This window comes from Lissotriton helveticus, chromosome 5_1 (assembly GCF_964261635.1).
Source record: "Lissotriton helveticus chromosome 5_1, aLisHel1.1, whole genome shotgun sequence".
NCBI lineage: Eukaryota > Metazoa > Chordata > Amphibia > Caudata > Salamandridae > Lissotriton > Lissotriton helveticus.
In genome coordinates, this window is record NC_136065.1 from 242,639,290 (window position 1) to 242,667,153 (window position 27,864).

Sequence of the window (27,864 nt, forward strand, 5' to 3'; positions counted from 1 at the left end):
AACTTCTCCTTGTTAATTTCTAAAAGAACAATAACCTAAATTATCCAAAGCAGAATTATAATTGCATTAAGCTTGCAAAGAAAAATAAAACAAAAATTTTAAAAAATTTACCCAAATTTTCTAAAAATTTCTAACACCCCCCTTTTTCAAAATTTTTTTTTTTTTTTTTTTTATACTCTTTAAACCTTCTAACAGTTTTTCTTCGACTTAATGTCACAAATTAATTTTTCAGCTAACAGAATTTCTTCGACCTTGTGTCATCTAACAATATTTCTTCAGCCTTATGCCAAAAATAGAAACCAAAAATTTTAACAGGCATGTACTTCAATCATTGTCACTTTTGTTTTCAATCTTTTCCTGACTGTGACTATTTACCTCCATTACAGGTATCACTTCTATTTTCTTTCCTGCCTCACTTTTCTTTTTAGAATCTTTTTGGCTTGATATCTCATCAATCTGTTTCTTTGATCTGTATCTCAATTTGAATTTTAGGCCTTCATTTTCTCCTGGCCATTCATCACTTTTTCTTGGTAATTTCTTCTTTTGCTTGGTCACATTACATTCTGTTCTCCAAGCTCCTTTTCTGAATTTTCTCATTTGAGAATCTTCATCACTTTCATCAGTTTCAGTGTCAGATATTTTCATTCTGGACTCAGGTACTTCTTTACTCAGCAGCTTCACTCCGTTAGGAACGTCATCTTTGTAGCTGGTACTTGGCAATTCATTTTCTTCTTCAATTACCTTCAACTTCCCAGTTTCAGAATTCTTGTTCCTGCTTTCAGAGCTACTTTCCTGCTTTTCAATACTCTCCTGGTCTTGAATCACAATCTGATCACATTCTTCTTCTGCTTCTTTTTCTGGCAGATTTCCATCATTTTCTGAGTCTTCAGTCACAACTTTCAAGTCTTCTTCAATCAAGGCTTGTTTTCTATTTATGTTCTCCAGATGTCGACCAACTTGTCGATCTTCAAGATCTGGATTCTCTTCAGGTTCTTCTTCAGAATCTGAATCATCAATTGTGACACTATCCTCATCAGGATTTTCAGGTGTAGATACACGAAAAGTATGGCCAGTGTCAATCCACCTCTTCAGTCTTTTGCACTTCTCTGCATTTGTTGTAACAAGACTGACTAGCCTCCTTTTCTGCCACCTTGGCACTAGAGAATTTCTTTTTAGACGAACCTTTTTCCTTATTCTTTTATCTGATAACAAATCAAGTGCTTGCTCTTTTTCTCTTGTTTGCACTTCAGTTTCATCTTCATCAAACACAGAAATCATTTCATCTGATAAATTCCTGCAGTTCTCCAAATTGATGCTATCATTGATAGGCATTATTCTCTTCTCTGGTATGAATGTCTGTCTCATGATCTTGTCCATCATAATCTCACGTGGACTTAAATCTGTCTTTTTATCAGTAGTGTTTCTCAGAAACATCAAAACAAGTGGAAGGATATCTGTCCACTTTGTACCTGCAGCTAGGCACATTTTTGCATCTCTGACTTTTATAGTACGGTTCTCATGCTCCTCAACATCTGAAATTTCTATTCTATCTGTACAATGGAGCAATCTGTTTTCAATATGTCTTCTGTTATCTGATAACTTTGCAACAGTAATTTCATCATCATGTCGTATCTGAAATTTTTCAACCCATTTTGTAAACAAACAGTAAATCACAAAAATGTAGCACAGTTTATCATTCAGTGACATCTCACAGAAATCCATTTGTAATCTGGTCAATGAACCACTCTCCTGTAATTCTGTTCTCAAACTCACAACTGTTCTCTTAATTGTGTTCACTTGCTGACAAGTTAGACACCTCTGGTAAAGAAATTCTACAAATCTATGGTACATTCTGTCCATATCAGTAATCATGCTATTTAGCAAAACTACTCTGTCATCTCTGTGTGTCAAAATCTCATCCTCATCTCGCTGTTTAAAATCTGTACTCAACCATGTGTTTCTCAACCATGTGTTTTTCTCCTCATGAGTTGCATCATCTTGTAAATCTTTTATTACCTGCCATGTTTCAACTACAGATGTTAGTATTAGTGAACTCAAAGCATGTTCATCATTCATTTTGTATGCTGCACATATCATGACAGCAAACCTTTCTGCCAATTGAATATCATCAATCAATCTTTTAATTAAATTTGCATTTCTGGAAAGCGAACCTACAGAAGTTAATGTTTCAATCTGTTGATCAATTGCATCCTTTACTTTGATGTCTTCACTCAAAAGAACATCATTTTCATTCCAATATTCTGGAAGTGCATCTATTATTTTCAGACTGTTTTCTTGTTCTTTATTTAATTCTATATCTGTTTTGTCTCTCTGTTCATTTACAAAAATTTGCAATGGCAATGAAGCCATCTCATTCTGCTGAATCAATACCTGTCGCTGTATTTTTAGCTGTTCATTCAGCTCATTTATCTCCATCTCCCTTTCCTTTGAACATAATTTTGACTCATCAGGCTGTGTCAATTTAATCGGATCAGTATCAGACTTCTCACTTACCAGAACTGAAGTCATCTCTATTTCTTGCTGAGTTGCAATCCCTACTAATTCAATCTCAAGTACAATAGAATAAACCTTTTCAGTTAATGGGACCTTTAAATTTGTGGAATTAATTTCATCTTTTCTAAGTACAGGCACTATCTCTTTTTCCAGAGTTTTCATGGACTCCTTCAAATCATTTGATGAATTTACATAATCAGGAATATTAATTCCAGAAGTACCAAGCATCTCATCATGCTTTTCTGTTGCATTAATTTTAATAAAATTCTGAACTGGCACTTTATCAGTTTGATCTGACACTTTTGGCGTTGTATTAACCTGTTCTGGGGGTCTTCTTGAATTTCTGTTCTGATCCATATTTACAATATCAATTTTATACTGCTCTATATTTTCTACTCTGACACCTTTATTATTTATTTTCGCTAATTTGGGAATCTTTAATTTACTCTCGCATTTGGCAACAACCTTTTTCATTTTCTTGTATAAGGAAGACATTTTATTTAATTAATTTAGTAAACGTACTCTCTAAATTTGCCTTGCAGCGTTTGCTGATCAATTAATTAATTAATTTAATTTAACACTATCAAATATTGAAAACCTTATAATTTGGTCAATTTAATGTATCTCCTAATTTACCTGTATCACTAAATTTAATTAACCTGTAAAGAAAAATATCAATTTGCAAAAACAGTAGCAACGCAAAATATTTATTTATAGTAATACCAACATATAATCACATGTGTTTTAATTGTACTTAATTTTCACTTACACACCTTCTGCAACGTATACCTGTGGAAAAAGAAAACCTAATCTATTTTGCCTTAATTTTCTATATCTTAATTTTACTTAATCAAAAAATTTTCTGTATTTGCAAAACACCAATATAAAACATTTATTTTTTACAACAAGAAACACCTAAATGTGATTTGGTATATTTTAAAATGTATTTATTTGCACTTATACACCTTCATGTATCAACAGTTGTGGGGAAAAGAAAGCTTGATGTTGTTTTTCCTTTTATTTATTTTTAATCACACTGCTGTAAAGTTTTCAGACCTCCCCCTGTAATTACCAGCTCTAAATTTGCCTCCTTTGTTTCAAACACATTCCCTAAAGAGTCTCCCAATCCTCTTATTCATTCACCGCCTGATTCTGTTGCACTTGGCTGCTTGCTAACGCTCGTTTTATTTATACAGCAGCCTTTCAGTGCCTCTTCAGTGGGACATGTATTGTTAATTACTAGCGCGATCACAGCGCATTTACTTTGAAAGCCGAGATGTTTACAAACTCGGCAGCGGTATCTCAGCGCAACACTCCGGAAATCAATTACAGCGTTGCTTTACTGTGCCTAAACCTATCAGAGAGCAGCTTTGCCAGAAGACATTCCAAATGCCTGAACCAATCAGAGCGCAGCTTACTTCACGCTCAACCAATCACGGCACTGTTTACGCGGTGCATTGGCCAATCACAATACACTGCTCTAGCCAATCAAAACACAGCTCCCCGCGAGCCCAGTCAATCACAGCTCGCCTCCACTATGACAACACACTGTTACTACAGTCTCCGCTTTCTCTCACACCCAGGTCCCAGCGCACACTCTCTCGCCTGCACCAGCCACAACACGCTCTCCTCCCTGCACAACAGCGCTTAATGATTTTTATATTCATTAATTTGCAATACGCTTCATTTTAAATTAATAGCGCAATTCCAAAAGAAAACCTAAACGGGGACATTTGTAATTGAATTTAACCTGGTAGTTCCAGTCAATCACAGTATAACTTTCTGTGACTCAGATACATTAACCAATTAGAGCACGGCTCTATTATGACGCGCCCTATTTCCCTACCAATCAGAGCACATCGGCTCTGGAACACACAGTTTCTGTGGCTTTCCGTTCTCCGCAACCTGTTACACATCAGCTGTGACACTCTTTTTCCCTTAAAACAATAGCGCGGTAGAGAAGGATATTAAAGCGGGCATTTTAATTTTATATACAAGTGTGTTCAGTGGTTACGCGCGCACCAGTTAACTCGAGCGCCACCACCCTTAACAAAGAAACGTCATTTACGAATCAATATGCAGCTCTTGCTCTGACGCTGCGATACTTCAGCCACTTAGGTCACAGCCCTGTTATAATATTACGGCCTCTTAACCAATGGGAATGCAGCCCTGCTATGACGCTGCGCGTCATCAACCAATCAGGGCACAGCTCCTGCAGCACTTAGCTATAATCAGTACGCTGCTCCCCAATAACACAGTCTAATAAGGTATGGAAATCCACGATTAGAAGCGCATTTCCCTCACGCGCTATTACCACACAAAGGCAGGCTTTATTTAATGAAAACACAGCCACGATCCTCACCCAATCAGAGGACAGCTCACGGAGCCTCGCCCAATGGAAGCAAAGCTCTGACAATGACGCGACGGCGTTTTAGCCAATGACAGCGCGGCGGCTGACGCAAGCAGCCGCTGCAGCTGGCAGCTCTCCCCTTCGTTCCTACTCGCTCCTCAACAGCCCCTCCTTCACCAAATATATTTGTAATACAGCGTGTTACGCTTGTGGCATATCATTAGCTGAAACAAAGTGCATGGCAGTTGCAGTTTCGAGCTCTCTTCCCTCGCGCCTCAAATTTTATTGTTTATTAAGCTTTGGGGCACTTATAGAATATCTATATCATGAGCAACCACTTTAAACATAAAAACGCTGTCATCCAATCACAGCGTTACTTTGTAGAGCGTCTTAGCCAATCAGAGCACACCTTTGTTGTGACGTTCCGAATATTGTTAGCACTCCCTCTTCAGAATGTTATTAAATTTACTTGCCACACACATCAGCCTTGTTCTAAACAACAGAGCTAAAGAATCAAGGGAAATTTAGGAGTAGTGAGACACTTTCTCGGCAGACAGTGATCATTTTAATCGAACATCGAGCAACAACCAATCAGAGAGCAGCTTTTCATTGACAATGCTGACGCTCTAGCCAATCCGAGCGCGGCAATTCTGACGTAGGCAGCTGCTGCAGCTACAGGCTCTCTCCCCACACGTTCTCACTCCTAAAACCAGCCCCTCCCTTACAATTTTCGATCGGGGCACAATTTAATGGTTTTAAACTACGGAGAACAATATAATACTAATTTTAAAGCGTGGAATGTTTATAAAATTAATACTAATCGCTTTTTACTTATTTTAACGAGTTTAATAACGTGGAATACCTTAATTATTGCCTAATTAACACAAAACATTCTAAAATGCTCCTGAATGTTTTAAAATAGCATAGTTCACCTTTTTATACTTTTCAACTATGCTGAACACTTTTCAATTGATTTTTATTAACGTGCAGAGCTTTTAAATGTATTTAAACACTGCACAATACTTTTAGAAAGTCTTAGAATGGTACAGACTTTATCCTGAACTTTCCTAAGTACCTTAAAATTACTTTTGGTACATTTTAGTGAATATTTAAAACGAAACACATCTGTCTGCTTCTCTAATTAGGATAGTTTACATACATTCAAGTATCCACACTTCGGAATAGACGGCGCTATTCACACTAAGGATAATTTCCATTTGCCAGTAGAGCAACTCTTACTCTACCCTTCTAACACGTAAGAATATGAACTCATTTTGCTCTGAACCCACCGCGAAGTGAAAGTTCTAAGAGTTCCACTTGAACATACCTTACAAAACAATCACGCACTTTCACACTGAAAATTCCCTAACTTCAGTCACACATGAAATCCGTACAGGACTCTCACCTGTTTATAGAAATCATGCACCGTTAGCAAAATAACACCGTTATCCGTACAGGGCTCTCACCTGTTTATAGATATAAAACATGTACCCGTACAGGACTCTAACCTGTTTATAGATAATCATGCACCGACATTACCCTGCCCTTCACTCAAGCTTGAATATAACTAATACTCTTATCACAGTGAGTTTTATGGAAGGCGCTTTGTCCCTATTCTCATGCTGCTCTAATTTCTTAGAAAACCCTCACTATTACAAGATTCACACCTAGCCCTAAAACTGTGTTGCACGGCGACAACACTGTATTGCACGGCGACAATACTTCTGGTACACGGCGATACCAACAGTGATACTCGGCGATATCACAGAAACAGATCAGATATTCTGCATGACTACCTTCTCATCACACAGTTTTTGTACCGGTACACACATAGCACAAAATTAAACAAACTCAACATGTGTTAAAACTTAATCCTATGAATTTACCAACATATATGTATCATGCATGTAACATGTATGTCAAAAACAACATATATAAACCGTCCGATGGCTACCAGAAATTGATCCAGCGCTCTCACCAAAATATTGCACAAATGACACTATCTACTACCACAAAACTTACACTACAACACTAGGCCCATAACAACAATAGAGCGCTTGAATCATGAGGCGATAAGATCTAAATATAGTTGTTTAAACCATCTGCAATAATCAAGACCAGCTTGTCATTTTAGAAAGTTTATTTTAACACATCTAGAAAAACTTAGGTTTTGGTATTTTATTAAACAAGCATTAGAAAAATGTCATAAAGAAAGATGTATTCAGAATTAATTAAAAGAGCATAAATCAAGAATTATTATTCATTAGCAGAAATAAGTAAAATTAAGCATTTTCCAAAATCCTAACTATATCTCTGTCTCTACCCTCATCACCTAGTAATAAAGTAATTAATAAAAACTCCTGTCCTCACGTGTAAAGTCCATCAGCATAACATCGTCCTCCAGAATTCTCGAGCGTAAGCCAACTATGTGTTCTCTGAACCTATTCTTATACCCTAATTTTAGCTGAGCTAACTATTTTTCACATTTCAGCAGACGAATTCTAGTTCTCCATTGGCTGAGCCACCTCGTACCACAGTAAACTGTGACACCTCCTTCTTACATGCCCGGGCAAATTCACTAGTCCATTGTTCATTTAGAAGTCTTGGCAGCTTCTCCTTAGGCTGCTACATTTTGTAGCAACAGTTTCCTTTTAACCTTGAGCTAGTCAGCTCTGAACTCCCATGGCACGTTAGCAAACGTTAGCAAATTTCTCCAAAAAGTCATCTTTTTAGCAGTTCATTCCAAAACCTTTCAAAATAAAAGCTCAGAGGCCTTTTCCATCCTTCTTGGAATTATTTTCACTTGAGCCATTTTCATCATTAGGCCTCTTTCAGAAAGCGTCAATTTTCTGCGCCACTGTCCCTGCGTCACTTTTAAAAGGGTACTATTTTCCTGCAGCCATCTCTAAGCTTCACTTGTAAAACTATTATATAAACAAACACAAAGAATAATTAATGCAAGAAATACAGTTTGTTCTGTTGCCTCCCATCATTGCTAATTATTAACCCATTAGTCTAAATTACCTAGCAGTAAAGCACAAATAAAGCAGCATTTTATATCTACCTGTCTTCATGAATCCATAAAACCTTATGTGCACCTAGAATAGTAGAAATAACATCACATAGACAAGGGAAGCAAAATAAGCACATGCCATTATTTTAAAAACAGCTGCTATTAGTTATGACATGACAATAGACAGGATTAATTTATTATTTTCCACATATATAAGAATGCAACATAATGCACATTTATAAGCACACATGTTAATTTCCCACGTGTTCGGTAATGTAATGTAACTTTAAACTAGGTTGAATTATTATACACAGCACAAATTGTTAGCATTATTAATTTATTTATGGAAGTGTGACTTCACGGGTTTAAACAAATTTTTGTTTTCTATCCCGCTCCATCAACGGGCACGTGCACCTCATAGCAGTGAAACAGTCTTAGTGAAAATGTCTGGGAGAGGAGATCAACCTAGAACGCAGTCTATATGTCAGTGGCAGAACTTTTCGGACAGGTAAACACATTCTCAGTGAGAAAATGACAAAAGGCATTAATTACTTACCTCTAGGAGTAGTTTTGCAGCTTGAAGAATTTTCTGGATGTTGTGCATTTTTCTGCCATCTAATGGTTGGGTCGGGAACTCGCTACTTGTTTAGTAGTCTCTTATTGTTCTACTTTTTTGTTGTGGTTGTTGTTGTGCGTGGACTGCCCTCTCCATTTAGTGTTGGTCCAGCCTTTCCTGACGTCTGACACACAACCCGGAAGCTCTTACATGTGGTCGCCATCTTCAGAATCTTTTTTTCCCCTGGTGACTGTATATAGTGTCCAGTGAGCTTATGGTTGTACCTCATTTCCCCTCTCCAGTTTACTTTGTTGCGCCTCATTTTCTGGGAAGGTGGGTGGGTCTCTCGACAGAGCATTCCCTAGAGAGTGACAGTGTGGGTGCCTAGATGAGAAGAATTGGCATTTTGCATTTTCTTTGTCTTGCGAGCAGGTCTATTTCTGGTGTCATCCACTTTTTGAATACCTTCTCGATCACTGCCTAATTCAGCTCTCACTCATGTGAGGTGGTTGCTTGTCCGCTCAGCTTGTACACCTCTACGTTGTCTATCCCCAGTAAATGTAACATTGTTATGGTTATCTGTTTCTGGATAGCCCATCTCCATATCTCGTGTACTAGCTTTGATAGGGAAAAGGATATTGACCCCCGTTACGTGTTCGGATAGAACATTCTCGTAGTGGTGTCTGTTTAAACTTGGATTGATTTTCCCCGCAGCTGCTTCTGAAAGACTTTTAAGGCTAAGAACAATGTGTTGAGTTCCAGCAAGTTTATGGCTGTACCGCGTCTTTTGTCTCCAGACTCCTCTGATCTTGAGCTTCCCCATATGAGCTGCCAATTCTATGAGCTTCAGTCGTGATGGTCACTGTTGGAGTTGGTAGCATGAAGGGTTTTCCTATTGTTACATTTGTACTGTTCCACCATGACATTTCCTCCTGCACTCTTTGTGTGACAACCACTATATACGAAATCCCCCGCTGCTTGTGACCATTGGCTCTGGACCCACTCCTGGATTGCTCTCATGTGTAACATTGCATATGGTATTAGTGGTAAGCATGAAGCGATCATTCCCAGCAACTTCTTCAGAGTCCTCACTGTCAGAGACTGACCCTTCCAGTATTGGCGAGCTTCTTGCATTATCATCAGTATCCTCTTTTCACAAGGGTAGGTTTTCGCTTATGCTGTGCTGACTTTGGGCCCCAGTTAGAGCTTCTCCTGAGAATCTCAGCTATCACTATCTTTATACTGTTTCTACATTCACGTAGTGAGTTTACATTCCCCAACCAGTCATCTAGGTAGAGGTACATGTGCATTACCTTTCTTCTCAGATGTGCAGCTACTACTGCTAAGATCGTTGTTAACACCTTGAGAGCTGATTTTTTGCAAGTATGTGCAAATGGTGTACAGAAAATATTAGGACATGATCATTAACATTGTTAATTCGAGCAATAATAAGTCGACAAGGTCAATTTAATAACGCTTGCAATGAACAGTGTTACCACTTGGGGAACGGATACACTGACAAAAACAGGGAAGGCATCTTCCTTGAGAAAGATGAGAATTGTGGGGGCACTCATGGGCAGGGAGCGGTGGGGTGAGGTATTCCCAGATCAGGGGTTACAATCTGATGTGTCAGAGCACGGGAAGCCATCAAGCGGGTTATAGAGTCTCCAGGAGATTTAAAAACTGGCCAGATTATTACCTTTCAGATAAGCCAGAAGATGGTAAAAACATATAGATGGTCATCTACCTAAATGGTAGAAAAAAGGTTTCGAGAAAAGCACTTCTACATAAAGAGAACTAAAATAGTCAGTAGACATGGTGCCCTGAACATGAAATTGAAGATAAGGCACCAATATCTCAGGAGATACATGTCAAGATGGCAGCCTTTTTATTCTAATACAAAACGAATCCTAAAAAAGGGCTAGATAAGTCTTGGAAAACTTGTAAAAAGAAGCACCAGCATTTAACAGTTTCCCTTATAAAGTGAACGTAAATGACTGAACCTCGAGGATTAGAAATCCTTGGAGCATGCATGCAGCATGTGATTTAGTGACTTAGAAACGTGATTGGGCCATTTCTTCTAAATGAAGAAGTCTGCTCGTTAAGGTGGACTGCACGCATAGTGATTTGGCAGTAATCAGAGCCCGGGCTGGCTGTTGGAAGATTAATCTGTAAATTAGATGGATAGGGGTGTGTCCAAAATGGCGACTGAGTAAGCTGCACTCCTCGGAGGTCCGCTGGATCTACAGGATCCGTGCGGCATAACCGCTGACGAGATCCCGTCAGTCTCCGCCAAGCTGCAGAACACACATGCCGTACCACTGGGAGTGTGGCAGCTTCTAGTAAGAAGCGGTCTGCTACAGTGTGTGGAGACCGAGCGTGCTGAAGCATTAAAGGAGCTGGACCTGGAGGAAGTCGCGGCTGGGCGCTAGTGCTCTGATTGCGGTCCGCGTCAGACCTGTCCCATGGTGCCCGCTCTGCGCCCCTCTTGTGCCTTCAGCTGGTGAGCGCTCAGGTGGCCTGGTGGGGTTACGGGGGGTTGTAGCGGTGTGGTGTTATGGCCTGGGCCCTCTGGGCGCAGTGTTGAAGTCGCAAGCGGGACCAGGAGATCACTATTGATTGCACTCACCGTGCTGGGCGACTGGCTGCCACACTGGGACAACCGCAAGACATACTTACCTGCCTCCATTATTACCAGCAGAAGGAAGTTATCATGGTAGCCACCTGAGAACATGAAAATCATCGACTCTGATGGCTTTACCATGATCTTTCCCCGATAACACTGCAGCGATGGAGAGCCCTCAAGCCCCTCACAGATCTCCTACAGGCCCAGAACATTAAATATAAATGGGGACATCCCTTTCGTCTCCAATTTGAGCTGCAAGAGAAGGTTTGAGTGGAACGCGCTCTTGAGGATGCCTGAGCGCTCACTGATTTGCCGGTCATACAGTCTCCTGCACGTGCGATGTCCCCACAGCGGGACTCCTCGTCCATAGACCCAACTCACAACGCTCTAAACAGCGGAAGACGAAAATGTTGAGCTAGCAGTCTGAAGCAGACAGCTGCGAGGCTAGCACCAGACTGCTCCAGCAGCTACAGCTGGAAGGAGACTATGTGGGCGCAGATGGTGATCACTGATTAGCCCCAGGTGTCTTGTTCTTTCAATGGAGCCTGCGACTCTTACCCAGCTTGCTGGTGGCCACAGACACTTTTTATTCATAGGAATTTTGTAACTTCTATCCTCTGGAATGTTCCTTTTGGAAGGTGTGACATGTTTAGCTAGTATGTGTGCAGTGTCTGGATTAAGGTAGATTTTCTTCTGCTTAGGATCCAGTTTTTCCTGCATAATCTCCAGGATCGGTTCCAGAGGCTTCTATGGGGGCATCCTTTAACCTGTCTTTTTTATCCTTTGGAGCCGAAGGTTTTGGTGCCAAAGGTAGTTTTTCTCGACTCGGTCCTGAGCTGGAAGGCTTCACTGTCTGTTTCGGTTCCGAATCTAAGGGCGGAGCGTTAGAAGCAGTGTTTTGGTTGCGACCATGGCCAGTAGGCAGTGATGACCCAGAAGCCTTTTGTTTGATGGAAGAAAGTTTGATTGGCAAATAGGCTTTCTTACTCACGGCACCCTGCCTTGCTGGAACGTCTTTGGACTCTAACTCGATTTCAAGTTCCGAATTCAATTCTTGGAAAGAGAAGGCCTCCTACTCTTTCGCCGCAGACAACTCCATTTCTCCATACTCTGGATCTTCTCCAAAGATATCCGGGGTGTGTTCAATGTTCTGCTGCTGCCTGTTCCTTCGTTGTGCCAGATGATCCCGCAAAGTCTTCTTCGATCGGAATGATCGCCAAGTGTCGCAATCTTCTTCCTTGTGCTCTGGTGAGAGACACTTTATGCAGTTCGGTGCGCAGATATTTGGAGTAGCACCGAGGGCAGAGTCCTTTCCATCGGCAGGAGACTGGCAAATACGGAACAGAGATGAAGTCCACCAACGCGGTTAGGCCCGAAGACAGAGAGTTTTTCTATTTCTCGACACGCGAATAGTGAAGTGTGTACGAAAACAATATCGATGAGGGTACAGTGGATTGCGCATCAAGGGGATCCCGAGAGCTGTTTCGAACCAAAGCTCCACAAACTACATCCGAACCCAAAGCGGAAAGCAAACCATCTATCAATGGAGTCGATGCGCATGGGTACTATCACCGAAAGGAGCAGTCACCTTACCTTGGGACTGGAAAAGACTTCTTCGAGGAAAAACAACTTGCAAACATACAGACCCAACACTAGATGGCAGGAGTATGCAAAGTATGTGTATCTACAGCACACAGGCCTCATACTATCCTTTACTACGTTATCAGGAATGTGCACCATTCTTTGGTGCATTCCGTCATGAAGGAGAATTTTGGATGTCATGGATTTAGATCAGGATGGATTCTGCCCAAGTTTATGAGGTCAACCATGTTGTGTGTAATTTGGTGCCTGAAGCTTTACCATTTCCCTATTAAGGAATTAGGACAGAGCTCAGAGATAGCTTTCACTTAATTTTGCTATAGTATCGCCTATCATTTTTTCAAGATGATAAACAAGAAGTTTGTATTAATTATTTAGGTTTATTGTACGCTCACCCACAGCAACTTAAGCCTCATAAGCTTTCCTGCAAGAAAAAAAGTAAAGGAGGGAATCCTTAAAGTTGACGCTCTTCAATTATATCAGTCACTACGTTGTTTTTTTTTTAGACATAATGGTCAACTGATTCGTTGGTGGGAAGCAAGCATGAAAAGAGCTGAATGCCTGCTAATGGTCCAGAGGCCTGACTAATATAATTCTTTCTTTGTTAATGTGAAGGGAACTATAGCCTCTAATAAGGACATCAAGGTGCACTTTATTCCACCCTTTATTACAACTAGGATGCGTCGGATCACTTGAAATGTTTGATGTGCTGAAAAGGTCTTACATCACATCTTCCTTACTGGATGCGACCTTATAAAAGTGTTCTTTTTATAGTAGCAAGAAATCAAGTGTAGATATTCAGACCTGGCTGAATACAAGAAATTAAAGCCTACTTTTGATTATGAAGCAGAGAATTCAGAGTAGCTAGAGGGAGGGTACACTAGTACAGAACAAATCGGGCTTGTGGTGAACAAAAGAGATTTAGCTGAACTGAGGACTGCACAGGTGTGTTAACAGTCGCATGTTTGTGCTTTCAATTAAAACTGTAGGGGCTGGAGTGCCGGCACATCGCGATGTTGAAAGGAGGGTTGAAGGCCTATTTGTCCATTTCAAGTCTTGATCTATTTGCAGCCTTATCAATGATGTGCGGAAGGACTCCTGCTTCACAAATATACATTTTTAAGGATGAGTACATCCTTAGTAACCGCTACTTTGCTTTGTGCTTGATAATTAGACTGGCAGATTCCAAGAATATGTCACCCACTACACAAATTAAGCAAAGTGATGTAGCCAATAGGGTACCAAGCCCTAGTTTTTTGGTTCTCAGGGAAACAGTCTGATAAGATGGAGCTTTACTTGGCTGCTAGAAGAAAGAGACAAAGTATGATGCTTTTTCTATATCTTTGACAGAATCACACCTTTCCTTCACTTTAGCTTGGAAAATATACATGGTTATTGGAGCGTCATCATGGCGCCTTTTCATCTACTATTGAACACCAGTCTTCGGAACGTAAAAGTGTTAAGCAACAAAAGGGAACAAAAATACCCCGTAATAATGTTAAATAAATGCGAAACGTTAACATAAGATGATTATTTATCACTCACAGAATTGAAGAGCTCAGTGGTCAGTCCAAGGTAATTATGAAGTGCCAAGAAGGTCACCCTTTGAAGCCTCACCATGATGATCTGTGAAGAAATCAAAGTTAGGAAAATGGGACAAAGACAGTACAGGTCTTTGATGATAGTGTTAAGGTTTCACATCTATTTCTACAGGAGTCAAGTTCATATACTTTACTGCCCAGAATGGCCAACACACCCTTTATTGGTAGATAACATGAAGGGATTTATGGGAAAATCTGGATGCCAACAAACCTAACACCATTTACCACGCTGCCTCCATCTTGGAGGATAGCACCTCCTGTAAAATGATGCATTAAATCAATGTCTCTCTAACTTTACCCTAGACAGCGCCTCACATTTTGGCGGTTCCTAAAACAGGTTTCACTGATGCAGACAGCTATACTTTGAGAACGTTTCCAGAATCTACTGAATATCTATGCATTTTTACCCCTCTTTAGCAGCAATCACTCTAAATACAAACAAAGAAAAAATGACTAACATCAGAAAGTCACAGGAATCAAAACATTTGGATTAGTGAATGCTAGCGACTAATCTCAGCTTTCCTTTGTGCATGCTTGCACTTGGGCACAGTTTTACTACAACAATGGTCAATACTCCTCATACACTTCGTTGCCCATGAACTAGCCGGCCAAATGGTTCCACGAGAAAATAAAGACAATGGAACGCAGTAAAGACACATTCGCTCTAACATATGGTCTGACAAAATCTCGACCTTGCACAACTCTCTCTACAAATTGTTTTTTAAAGTACCCTAATCTTGCTAAAATCACTTCTTGCCGAAGTAGGGGACTAGGCCAATTTCCTATTATAACTCTAAAACTATACATTATGGCCCACGTGTTTCTTAGTGTGTGAGGAGCATGCTAAACACTTTATCCGGTGAGTTTAATGTAATCTCAACATTTTAGCAATCTATTTCCAATAGACGTATCTTCAGTCTTTTGCTTTCACATGCTACATTACATGCACCCTGAAATCTTTCCTTCAATCTGTTGGTTGGCTTTGGAGCAAACTCTCCCTAAAACCTTATGTATAGGTGCAAGTATTAATTTGGATACCTTCCACTTCACCTATGAATGCTTATTCTACCCACATATAGTGATAGCTTTACCTCCATCTCTTAGCTTAGAAGCTACTATGTAGGTATTTATTTTGCTCTTGCAGGCTCGTCTCAGTTGGCCTTGAACTCCCTTTCATATAATACCCAGTTTGATCTTCACCAACCTGAACATATTCCAGTACAATGGATTTATATAATGTACTGCCCTCCGTTTAGACAGATCTCAAATCGAATCTATAAATGCTGGTGCCCTATTAATAATAGTATTGAATGCTCAAACAGGGGATTTGGACTCTCCATTGTCATTTTCATTTTGCTTTCACGAGTTCTCAAATGGTACCATGAACAACTATTCAGAAGGTGTTATCGTACACAGGTGTGTGCTATTCCCACGTGCTAGCACTGAGGGAAAGTTCATACTACCTCACTTTTTCACCAACCACACCTTCTACTGAGCGATATCCAGGTCTATTTCAATCTTATACCGAACACTTTCCTTCCCGATCCATTCTATCCCTCCAGCCTCTTGAGGGCCTGGGCGCATATGTGGTACTACAGTTCTCTCTCATACCTCAACTTAAAATATTATTTGTAAACAGCTGGAATCCGATGTGATATGCAGCTTGCTGTGCTAGGAAACCATCCATATAAACTGTGTCTTCTCTTAGAGCACCAAGGTAATTACCAATTTAATAATAATTCTACGGGGGCGTGGCCAAGATGGCGGCGGAGTAGGACGTGTTTTCCAGTCCCTCTGGCGCCGAACCCTACTAAGCCTTGTGAAGCACTCTCCCGGGCTATCGGGACCCGAAAACCCCCTGCTGTTTCTTCTCCCCGGGCCCCCGGTGCTGAAAAAGGGGACTCCTGGGGCGCCTCCGGTGAAGGTAGACGGCTGTGCGGCAACTCCGGAGCCGATGCGGCCCTCGCGCGGTGCTCCAGTCGGGGGTGCCCTGTGCTGGGTCTATCGTAGACCACGCCCTGCTTGACTGCTCCTGGCCAGCTGGCGACGGACTCCTGATGACCTCTGGGCGCCGGCCTCTGCCGGTGGAGCAGCGGACCCCCCGCGCTTGGTATGCAAGGTGAGCGGAGTATGGCGTGGTGACTGCTCGGCGGCCCGGAGGTGCGGAAATTTAGCCCGGGGATCCCCGGCCTGCGTTGTTGGCGGACGGCGGCCGTCTGGACTCACCGAGCTGGGTGCCCGGCCTTCCTTGCTGTGCCCGACCCGGACCAACTGCGTACCACGCCGGGACAGCATATTTCCCAGCGCCGATGTAGCAGCACCCCTGGGACCAGTGAGTGCCTTGAGTAGCGAGGCCCACAGACGCGAAAATCGAGCCCGGGGTTTGTGGGCCTGCTGCTCCTGCAGACGCCCGGGGCGGTACTACCGGACTGGCTCTTGGCTCCCAAGGGGGGCCTTCATAGCGTACCTGCAGACCGCTCAGAGGGTGGCATAGGGCTACAGGCGCCTCCGATTCGTCAGCGAGACGTGGGACACTCCATGGATGGCTGGGCCTGAGGGTGAGGCCTGCTGGTGAGGGGGCTGGGCGCATTCATAATCCCCCACGCACAACCCCGTGCGCAGCCTACAGGGAAGATCACCAGGGACTTGTGGGGTGTAACGTCTTGACCCGATACCCCTCTCTGGCTTACCTGATCAACTTTGCAGGAGGAAGGAGGCCGTGATACGGAGAGTGATCAGGGCGGAGACCGACGTGAGTGAGGTGGTCCACCTCGCTGCCTGTCTGCCCTACGGAGCCTTTGGTCCTGCACCACCCACCAGACGAACTGGACATTTGATGCCTTGCTGTTCTTTGGAGCGAAGGTCACTGGCCGGGGCTTGCCACGTGCTCGGAGATGGGCACCTCACTGTAGAGGTGGTGTGACCCTCGGATGGTGCATTGAATCACTGGCCGACCACCGCTGGAACGCCCGTATTCGCCCTTGCTCCTGGCACAACCACCTACACGCAATTAGGGCAACGACACTGAGTAGTGGGGCCTCCTCCATTAGGCCCGTATCTGACGGTTTCGCACCTGGGACTTCCTGCCCTGTCTGGAGTTGCCTGGGACAACGCACCCAACACAGCCTCGGAGAGGCCTCACCCGGGTCCGTTGGACGTGGCTGTTCTTGCTTAACGCCTCTGGAGTGGTGGGCCCACCGAGCAGAGACCATGTCCAACCTAACGCGTAAAGGGAACCCGGGCAAGGATGGCTCTTCGAGGGGCTCCCAGCAGCCGGCGTCGCCTCGCCCCAGCGCCTCGCCCAAGCCAAGGGATGATGAAGCACCTGCCACCAAAGCCTTCATGCTGGAGCTGTTCTCCGCCATCAAAGAGGATATCTCGGAGCTCCGCTCCCAGCTTGCCTCGGACCTCCGTGAGGTGAGGAGAGATGTGGATGACATTGGGGAACGGGTGGCCACGTTGGAGAAGCATGACCTGGGGGTGGCTGAAGAGGTGCATCAGCTTCAGCAAGATGTGATCCGCCTCACGGAACAGAACTTGGATCTCCAGGCACATGCGGAGGACCTGGAAAATAGATCCCGCCGGAATAATATCCGTATTCGAGCGGTGCCCTGGGATGGAGAGGCTGGAGACCTACGGGGTTATGTTGAGGCCCTTTTTCTGCAGATTTTGGATGAGGAAGATCTTCACGAAATTCGCATGGACAGAGTACATAGAGTGGGCCTGCCTAGAAGCGGTGGAGCTCCCCCCCTGATATTCTCGTTTGTGTTCATGACTTTCAGCTGAAGGAACGCATACTTAAGAAGGCACGGGGGCTCCCCATGCTGCAATTCCGGGATCACCACCCCCAGCTCTTTCAGGACTTAGCAGCTTCGACTCTTCAAAAACGGCGCGAATTTCGACCAGTCACCTCCTTTCTGCGTGACCAAAATGTGGCCTACTCCTGGGGCCACCCCTTCAGACTCATCGATCCCTGCAGGCCGCCAAGGAACTCCTGGGACAGGACGAAGCAGCGCCCCCCCTCCCAGGAAGGGGGGGCTCCCCATCGAGGCGCAGGAGGCGCTCTCCCTCCTGGCGCCGAGTGGGCAACGCGACCACATTAAGGAGGCCGGATCCAGCGGCTAGTCTTCAAGAACGGGGGGCTGCAGTCGCATCTGTGACCACGGTCACAGTAGCTTCAACGCAAGACAGCTCCGGAGCGGCCTGATCTTTGATCGAATGAATGGTTCGTGTCGGAGGGACGCCTTCGGATCAGGTACCGTGGGTACTTATGTACTTATTGGGAAGACACCCCGGTACGGCCCACTGGGGGATCATTGACTATCCCCCGGGCCCCCATTTCCTACGGAGGCCCGATCCTACTCATGGTATGGAACGGTTGATTCCTTCGATCTGTATGGGGGGCCTTCCCCTTGCCTCCCCCCACTGTTTCACTCTGTTCTGTTATTTTGTGAGGGGTCTTCGGGGATCAAGGGGAGAGATGGGTTTTGGGTGGGTTCCTGCGGGAGGAGAGGATGTTGGGGAATGGGGGGGCGGTGGTGGTAACCTGGTTGGATGCGTGTGGACGGATGCCTGTTGTTGGACGGCTGTCTGTTGTAGGGGAACGATGCCGTGCCACGACTCTGAGCTGCCTCGAGGAGAGGGGCTGGGGGGAGTTTTTGGCAGGATGCACGCAGCGAGGGGGGAGGTTTACTTACGCCATGGTACTTAATGTAGGCACGTGGAATGTGAAAGGTATGAACTCCCCGCAAAAGGAAATATGTGCAGGACCATCATTTAGATGTGGGTCTCCAGGAGACTCACCTAGCGCGCAAGGACGAGTTGCGCCTCAAACTTAAACACTTCCCCCTTATATATAGATCCTCGGCCACCTCGAAGCATAGGGGGGTTGCCCTTCTCTTCCGATCTACTCTTCACTTTCAGCCCTTGGATGTGCGCGGCAATAAGGAGGGGCGTTGGCTGATGGTCAAGGGGTTGTGTTTGATAGGATGTGCACCTTTGTGGTGGTGTATGCTCCAAATGTGGGCCAGAATAGCTTTTTGCAGGACCTACTGGGGAGGGTGGAAGATTTTGTGGAGGGTGCCCTGTTTGTGTTGGGTGATTTTAACCTGGTTTGGTGCAAGGAAGTGGATAGCTCCCACAGTCAGAGATCGGACACTGGGGTGTTTTCTGCTGCAACTCAACGGCGGGTGGGTGACCTGGGGCTGGTGGACGGATGGCGCTCTTTCCATCCCCTCTCCCGAGATTACACCTTCTTCTCCCATGTCCACCACACCTATTCCCGCCTGGACCACATTTTTTTAAGCCAGTCCCTTAGAGGAGATGTCCGCGACGCACGTATGTTCCCGCTCTCGGTCTCTGACCATAGCTTGCTAGTGCTAGGCCTACACTGCTTAGCAAGGGGGGATGGCCTCCGCAAATGGTGTTTCCCGGCCCCGCTTGTCCGGGATGACACCTCTTGTAAAGAGCTGCGCAAGTCCATACGTGAATTTTTCGATCTTAATCCCGTGTCTGACACGTCGGTGTTTACCACCTGGGACGCCTTTAAGGCTTCCACGAGAGGTACTTGCTTGGCCCTTAACGCCCAACTTAACAGGCTGCGCCGTAAAGAACGTGAGGATCTGGAAAGTGAACTCTCCATTCTTGAACAGAAACATAAGCAGAACCCCTCTAGACTGACCCTTCGCCCATTAACAGCGGTCAGGGGGAAGCTTAGAGCCCATTATAATAACAGAGCGGAGTTCACTCTATTGAAGCTTCAACGCCTCTCCTATGCCCAGGGGAATAAAGTGGGGAGACATTTGGCTCGCCAGCTCTGAGACAAGCGAGAGCGGGATTATGTGGGAGGGATTCTGGATTCGGCAGGGACCCTGCACCATCGAGATGAGGCCAAGGCCGATCTCTTCGGCCGTTTCTACGAGGCTCTCTACAGGGGGGAGCCCAGCGGACTTATTTGGGGGAGCTTCCGCTGCCCCGAGTCTCCGCGGAGTGGAATGGTTTGTTGGAAGCCCTGTTCACAAGAGAGGAAGTTCTATGTGTCTATGTCTATGTCTATGTATTTATTTTTATATAGCGCATAATTCACCAATAGGTCTCAGAGCGCTTGCGAGACAACTGGAGAGAAGAGAACCCAAAGGGGATTAATTACCGACTAAAAAGCCATGTTTTAAGGTTTTTGCGGAAAGTTTTAAGGTTGGGGTCCAGTCTGATGGTTAGTGGTAGTGTATTCCAGATGGTGGGGCCTATTTTGGAGAAGCTCCTGTCTCCGTTTCTTACGGTCCTGACCTTGGGGACCTTTAAAAGATGTTTAGTAGAAGAGCGCAGGGTTCTCCCGGGACAGTAACCTTGGAGTTTCCGCTGCAGGTATTTTGGTCCGTGTCCGTTGATGGATTTATGCACCAGGCAGCAGATTTTAAATGAAATACGTTTTCTAATGGGAAGCCAATGGAGCGCCTTCAGACAGGGGGCTGAAGGTGTTCGGGGTGGGAGGTCTAGAGTCAGCCTTGCCGCTGAATTCTGCAGAGTCTGGAGTTTGGTGAGGGCACTGTCGTTCACATCGGCCAAGAACGCATTTCCATAATCAAGACGACTGATTATGAGGCCTTGAATGAGGGGTTTTCGAGAAGCAAGTGGGAGCCACTTAAAAAAAATTCTAAGACTTCTCATTAATCCAATACTTGAATGGACAATTTTGTTTATGTGTGGGGTCAGGGATAGTTTATCATCAATGATGACTCCCAGATTTCTGACTGTGTTTTTGGGGACAGGGCAGGGGCCTAAGGCCATAGGCCACCATTCGTCGGACCAGATTTTATTGGCCATGCCAAATGGCATGATCTCTGTTTTTGCAGCATTCAGCATTAAATAATTGTTGTTCATCCATTTTTGAATGTCGATCATGCACTGTTGGAATCTGATTTTGGCATCTGCCGGACTGGGGCCTAAGGTTATCAGAATCTGAGTGTCATCAGCATAGGATATCGTATCAAAGCCGTGTGCTTTGATTACCTTTGCTAGTGGGGATAGATAAACATTAAATAGAGTGGGACTCAATATGGAGCCCTGCGGTACTCCTTTATCATTTTCCACAAAGGAAGACGAGAATGGACCGATCTTAATCTGAGATTGTCTTCCGGCACGATAGCTCTGGATCCAACTGTGTGCGCGGCCTCCGACACCAATCTCCGCCAGCCGTCTCAACAAGACGCTATGGGAAATGGTGTCGAAGGCCGCTGACAGATCCAATAGGATCAGGATGGCCGATTGTTTGGCATCCAGGGCCAACCGGATGTTGTCTACCACCTCTAAAAGCGCGGTCTCAGTGCTGTGGCAGGCTCTAAAGCCCGATTGGGAGGTGTCTAAGATCATGTTGTCTTCTAGATATTTAGTCAGTTGGTTATTTATTAAGGACTCCATGACTTTGCCAAAAAATGGCAAAAGGGAAATAGGGCGGTAGTTAATAGACAGTTTAGGATCTGCATTATTCTTTTTAAGGATGGGTTTCACTGTTGCTTTTTTCCATGTTGCAGGGAAGATGGCTTGGGTAATCGACAGATTAAAGTTCTAGCTGCTATTAACAAATTGAAGCCCCACAAGGCCCCTGGGCCTGATGGCTACACCGCACTCTTCTATCAGACCTTTGCGTCTGAGGTAAGCGACTATCTGGTATCCCTCTTTAACACCATGGCGGACACTGGGGCTCCATGGCCGAAGCCGTGATCTCCATTATTCCCAAGCCGGGGAAAGACCCATCCGAATGCTCCTCCTACCGGCCGATTGCCCTCCTCAACATCGACGCCAAATTGTACTCTTCCATCATAGCAGGGAGGCTCCAGGACCTGATGCCGGCTCTTATTCACCCCGATCAATCTGGCTTTATTAAGGGGCGCCAGACCCATGATAACACAAGGAGGATCATCCATCTGATTGAGAAGGCACGCAGGTTCCGGATTCCGGCGATCCTGGTGGGCCTTGATGCCGAAAAGGCCTCCGACCGAGTGAACTGGGGCTTTTTATTTCACACCTTGGAGGCCTTCGGGTTTTCAGCTAAATTCATCTCGATGGTGAGAGCGAATTACAGCGACCCTCGCTCGAGAGTTGCGGTGAACGGTCACCTTTCGGCCTTTTTCTCACACTCGAGGGGCACCAGGCAGGGCTGTCCCCTTTCCCCCTTGCTATTCGCCCTGAGTATCGAACCGCTGGCGATTCGTGAACATGAAGAGATACGGGGCCTTCCCTTCTCCGGGGAGCAGCATAAGATCACCTTATTTGCAGATGACGTCCTCCTCTCTATAGAGGACCCGGCCCGTTCCCTCCCACATGTCCAGCAAGTTTTGCTACGTTTAGAGGGCGTGGCCGGCTTCAAAGTTAATTATGATAAGTCCTTTATCCTTAATCTTACGCTTTCCGAAGCGGAGGTGGATCGCCTACGGCCCCTCACGCCCTTGGCATTAGCCTCTCGATCTATCCTGTACCTTGGGGTCCGGCTGACTCCCTCGATTGGGCAGCTGTACGCCGCTAACTTTCCCCCGCTGCTGGCACAGACTCGTGCGGAGCTGGAGCGTTGGAAGCCGAAGTACATCTCGTGGCTGGGTAGAATCCATGCCCTTAAAATGGTTCTTCTCCCCAAGTTTTTATACCTTTTCCAGGCCCTCCCTATACCGCTTGAGGCTGACTTCTTCCGTCATCTTAAGACCCAGATGCTGCGGTTTGTCTGGCAGGGAGGAAGGGCACGCTTCTCTTTTGCCACTCTTCGCCGACCGCGGAAGGAGGGAGGAGTGGGCCTCCCCGACATGCACTTATATTATAAAGCTGCGCAGTTGAGGGTATTGGTGGAGTGGTCCCAACAACTCTCGGAGAAGCACTGGCTGCACATGGACAGATGTGTGGCGGGTCGATCGATTTGGGATCTGGCATGGAAACCCAAACACGACAGGCCCAGGAATGCTTACATTAGTACACCCACTAGCACTACTTTAAAGGTTTGGGACACGGTGACTAGTGATGACCACTGGACTACATTCCCCTCTCCCTTCACTCCAATACACTTTAACCCGGCCTTCCCACCGGCGCTGCATGAAGGACCCTTTGATGTCTGGCGGGAAGGTGGCTGTCGCGCTCTTACACATCTATTTCATGGCCACGCTACTCTCACCTTTGACAATTGTATGCGAGACTATGAAGTACCGCGCTCCGAGCGCTTCCACCATGTCCAATTGCTCCACTGGGCTACGTCCCCTGCAGTCAATGCTGCAGCCACGAGACCTCCCTCCGTATTTGAGGCCTTCCTTTTGCGCACCTCTTCTATGAAAGGAGTCATCTCCTTCCTCTACAACCTCCTGCTCACTTCCGCGGTGGCGCCTTGGCCCCGTTACATGAGCACTTGGGAGGACCTCCTGGGTAGAGATATCTCGGATGCTGAGTGGTCGAGTTTATGGCGGGACATTACTGCGCATAAACATTCCGTGGAGCTCCGGGAGGCCCATCTTAAGACTCTCATGGATTGGTATCTGCATCCCGTCCGCCTGCATCGCATCTTCCCAGCTACCTCTGACAGGTGCTGGAGGGGCTGCGGCCTTCTCGGGGATTTCCGCCACATTTGGTGGGACTGCCCGATCATCTGCCCATACTGGGAAGAGATCCTATCCCATATCAAGGAAATTCTAGGTTATCCAGTCGCTGACTCCATGGCCCATGTCCTACTGGGTCTTCGGGACCCTGCGCTCGAACACCAGACCCGAGCGGACAAACGGATTCTATGGTTGTGTATCGGTGCTGCTAAACTCACCTTGGCAGCAGCATGGAAGAAATTAGAGGCCCCGGCGATCTCCCTGTGGCATGCGAGGTTATGGAAACTGCTGAGCATGGAACGGGTGGCGGACATCTTCCTGGGTAACTTCAAGAATTTTATGCTTCGCTGGGGACCCTTGGTGCGCTTCCTCTCCAGGGGACTCCCGTCCGCTGTCTGTCCAGCCACGTTTCGAGCCCTCCACCTATTTCAAGTCTGATTGTTGTTTTTGGTTTGCCTGCTGAGATGAATGCTGTCACCACCACTGGGGGGGGGGGGTTGTTCCTTGTTCTCTGTTATCATGCGTCACATCTCGTAGCATCGGCGGCGGACGTACGCCTTACGCCATAGGCTACGATACTTGCTATGGACTGCCTTCCTATACGACTGTCCTGCACTGCAATGCCCTTTGCTTTACGCCTCTCTCTTCGGACATTGACCTCCAGTTCTGGCCTTTTGATCTGCATGATGTGCGCTCTGTTGCCAGTAATGCCCTGCGTCCAAACCACTACGATTGCCTCCTGTGTGAGGGGATGTGCGGGATTGTCGCTGATTGATCTTTTTCTTCCTTCCTTCTCTCTCTCTTTCTGTATCTTCCTTCTTAAAACGAAAAATAAAAGTTTTACAAAAAAATAATAATGCTACATTTTAACACTTTTTCTGCATTGCACCATAATCGCTCATTCTCATTCGTGTCATTATAGTACCCATGGTCCATGATCCAGATATATTTCTCAGTTTTATGTGAAGTACATTTCATTCAATGTTCGCATATATGTCTCTTGAACATCCCTAGCTATACACAAGTGTACAAAAACGTAAAAATGAAATCCACCCACACTAGAGAAGTAGAGGCTTGGGCTGGATTGAAGCCACCCATGCTGAGGAATCATAAACCTGGCTGAAACTACAGCACGGGTTGGTTTCACTTCCCCTGCCAATAGGATTTAGCCATTAATGTGAAATGTGCCCAACTACTCTGGACCCGATGTGACAGAGCAATTGGCAGCAAGCATCAGTGCTTGAATGTTATAAAGGAATGGGTAGAGTTACAAAAGAGCCTCCTGCTTCTACTTCTATTTGTCGCACAACATGCGGGGAAACATCTCCCATCACACCTCCCCTTATTCTTGTAACAAACTTTATCATTTAAAATATTGCATCTTTACATTTTTTTCCTGCTCAAATAGAAAGCACAAAGCAATATGATAAAACTGGGTTAGACTACATGGAAACTCTAAAACACACCACAATGGTAGAGATCAGACAATCACCTGCACCACTCGCACAAGCGTTTCCGGGTACTTGACAAAGACATCTTCAAATGCAATAGCTGGAAGTCGCAGGATGGTGGAAGCAGTCGCGGCTCTGGCAGCGACGGTCTTGTAAGGGGCGGTATGACCCTAATACACCAAACAGCAAAAGTATACTTTGAGAAAAAGCTATCTTTGCAACATAGGACATATTATTTCACAGACAATAATGGGGAAGTATTCCTGAAAGCAAGTCAAGCAACAATGGATTCTCATATTAAAATATTGCCATTTTAATAAAATAATAAACAAATGTTCTAATAGTCGAGAACGTTTACATCAACTAATATTGATAAACCGCTACATTTCAAACAGGAATACAATTCTCCTAAGAAAGGTGACAGTTCACCACTTCCGGAGGATAGACATATTCACAGAATTCAACTTGTGATTCTTAAGATTCGTTTTGTCCTTGGGATTGTGTCTCCTATCTCAACACTAAAGGTTTAAATACACATTTCACCCTGATGAAGCAGGTAGTAAATGGACATTTTTACATCACTCTACCAAAGGTTTCTGAGGTAGAAATAATAAGTCATATATTTAGGGTGTAGGTGCCTGAGGTACAAAGTGATTTAGCAGTTGCAGACCCTGACCTTCACTGTCTGACTGCTAAATCACTTAATTTTTCGATGTATTAACTCCACTGTGCGATCTAAAAAACTTATCAGAAAAGCAAAATCAGTTAAGAAACTCAGGTTGAATCGCAATTTTGTAAGACGCATGCTAAAGGCGTTCCTTCCAACTTGAGAGTTTGTAATGTATGTATTAATAGTTTGCCAACATAATTCTGAAATTACTGTTCTGTTACCATATCCTATACACTTGAGTGGTAAATGATTCACAAAGGGTAATGAGACCAAAGTGGGGCAGTGTGGCATCTTAAAGGGGTGTAGGCAGTGGTCCAAGAGAGGTTTTAAAAGAGGCAACTAGAGGTCATTTGAAAAAAGATCCTTTTTGGAAAGCAACCCCGCGAAAACCCACCTCCCCCCTCCCGCCCAGGTAGAACAGCAATATCATAATTACAGTACATTCCGGACATAGCAACACATCCTCTATCATAAGATGAAAGTAGAACACTATGAGAAAAATTCTTAGATATAGGCCGCCAATATAGGCCGGGAGTCAGTACATATCAGAGGGCCTACATGCTGTGGAAGGAAAAAACACAGAGATTGCTGGGCATAGCATTCACAAAATATCAGGATGAGACATTAAATATGCCGTAAGGGCGACCCAAAAGTCTTTGGGGCGGGATGACTCCGGTAGCTCCTCCTCCTATACCTGCAACTGATCCATACAGTAAATCAGGTCGCGGAGCCATTTTTTCATAGTGGGTGTTGTCCTAGCTCCCCAGCATTGCGCTACCGCCCTTTTTGCGAAGAGAGTGGAAACTGCAACAATGCGCCTGCTACCAGGCTTCAGAGGCTTGACGTAACCAAACAGGCACAACTCAGGAGTGCAGCGCACAGGCTCCAACACAACTTCAGTGAGAATGGCAACCACTGCAGTCCAAAAAGCAAACACACCCCTACACATCCAGGCAACATGGAGAAAATCTGCATTCGCTGCTCCACATCTCGCACAGGCAGAAGTCTCTCTCAGACCATATTTGTGAAGTTGTAAGGGAGAGTAGTAGGTCTGATGGTGAAATTTGAAATGAATAATTCTAAGATTGCAGTTGGCTGTGAGGCGGCCCGTAAGTTGGCAGCACGCCGTCCAAACCTCCGGTGCAATAGGAATGCCCAACGCCGCTTGCCAGCGTAAGCAAGAGAGGTGCTCCTCCTGGTCCCGCTCACGTTGAGAAACATTACAAAGTTTAGTGATTAGCCCTTTACGACCTTCTCCTGTCATCAGTACCTGCAGCGCACCTCAAGTAGTGGGCTCCGCAAGATAGTCTGGATATGCCACGCGGACAGCCTGACCAACCCGGACATATGTGAAGTTAAACATGAAGCTTCGATCCGTACCATTCTGAGCCTCGTGCAATGTTTTAAATTGTCCCCCCTTATATAAGTCGCTCAACCGAGTGATGCCCGCAGCGGCCAGCTCTCATAAGGCGAGCGCCTCCCGCACCGCTGAGATATCGAGATGGGAAGCTAGTGGCAACCGTTGAGTATTGGTTGCCACCTTTGCTTATGTTGAAACTATGTTTTACTTTAAAATTCGGTTTTAAGGAACCCCAGGTTGTTTTTGTGTCCATAAACCATTACCCCATTGTGGATTGTCTTGCTGTCCCCACTTGTCCTTTTGGATGTAGCAAGCCTGACTCCAGTTCAGGTTGATTATCCCTTCTTCCCACAATTGAATCAGTGTGCACTGTAACATAATAGCAAATGCTGCACTGTAACAATCGTTGTGCGCTTAGGGCAACCAAGTCTGCCTCAGGATGCCACATGCAGTTCGCTCCACTTTTCCAGCTAACACCAATAGTGAAAAACATTCAGGCATGAAAATGATTCACAACTTATTAGAACAATTCTCATCAAACTTTCTCTTAGAAGA

The 27,864-nt window shown here is 45.1% G+C and overlaps 1 protein-coding gene across 4 annotated transcripts in view; it reads right to left on the reverse strand.

Moving 5' to 3' along the window:
* PNPLA7 (patatin like domain 7, lysophospholipase) overlaps window positions 1-27,864 on the reverse strand; it is a 1,524,034-nt gene that overhangs the window by 1,226,318 nt on the left and 269,852 nt on the right. For all 4 annotated transcript variants that reach the window (XM_078642105.1, XM_078642108.1, XM_078642106.1 and 1 more), the window contains 2 exons: window positions 25,321-25,449; window positions 14,204-14,284 (listed from right to left, as the gene is read on the reverse strand). In XM_078642105.1, coding sequence (XP_078498231.1) covers window positions 14,204-14,284; window positions 25,321-25,449 — 210 coding nt within the window. The remainder of the gene's footprint in view (window positions 1-14,203; window positions 14,285-25,320; window positions 25,450-27,864) is intronic.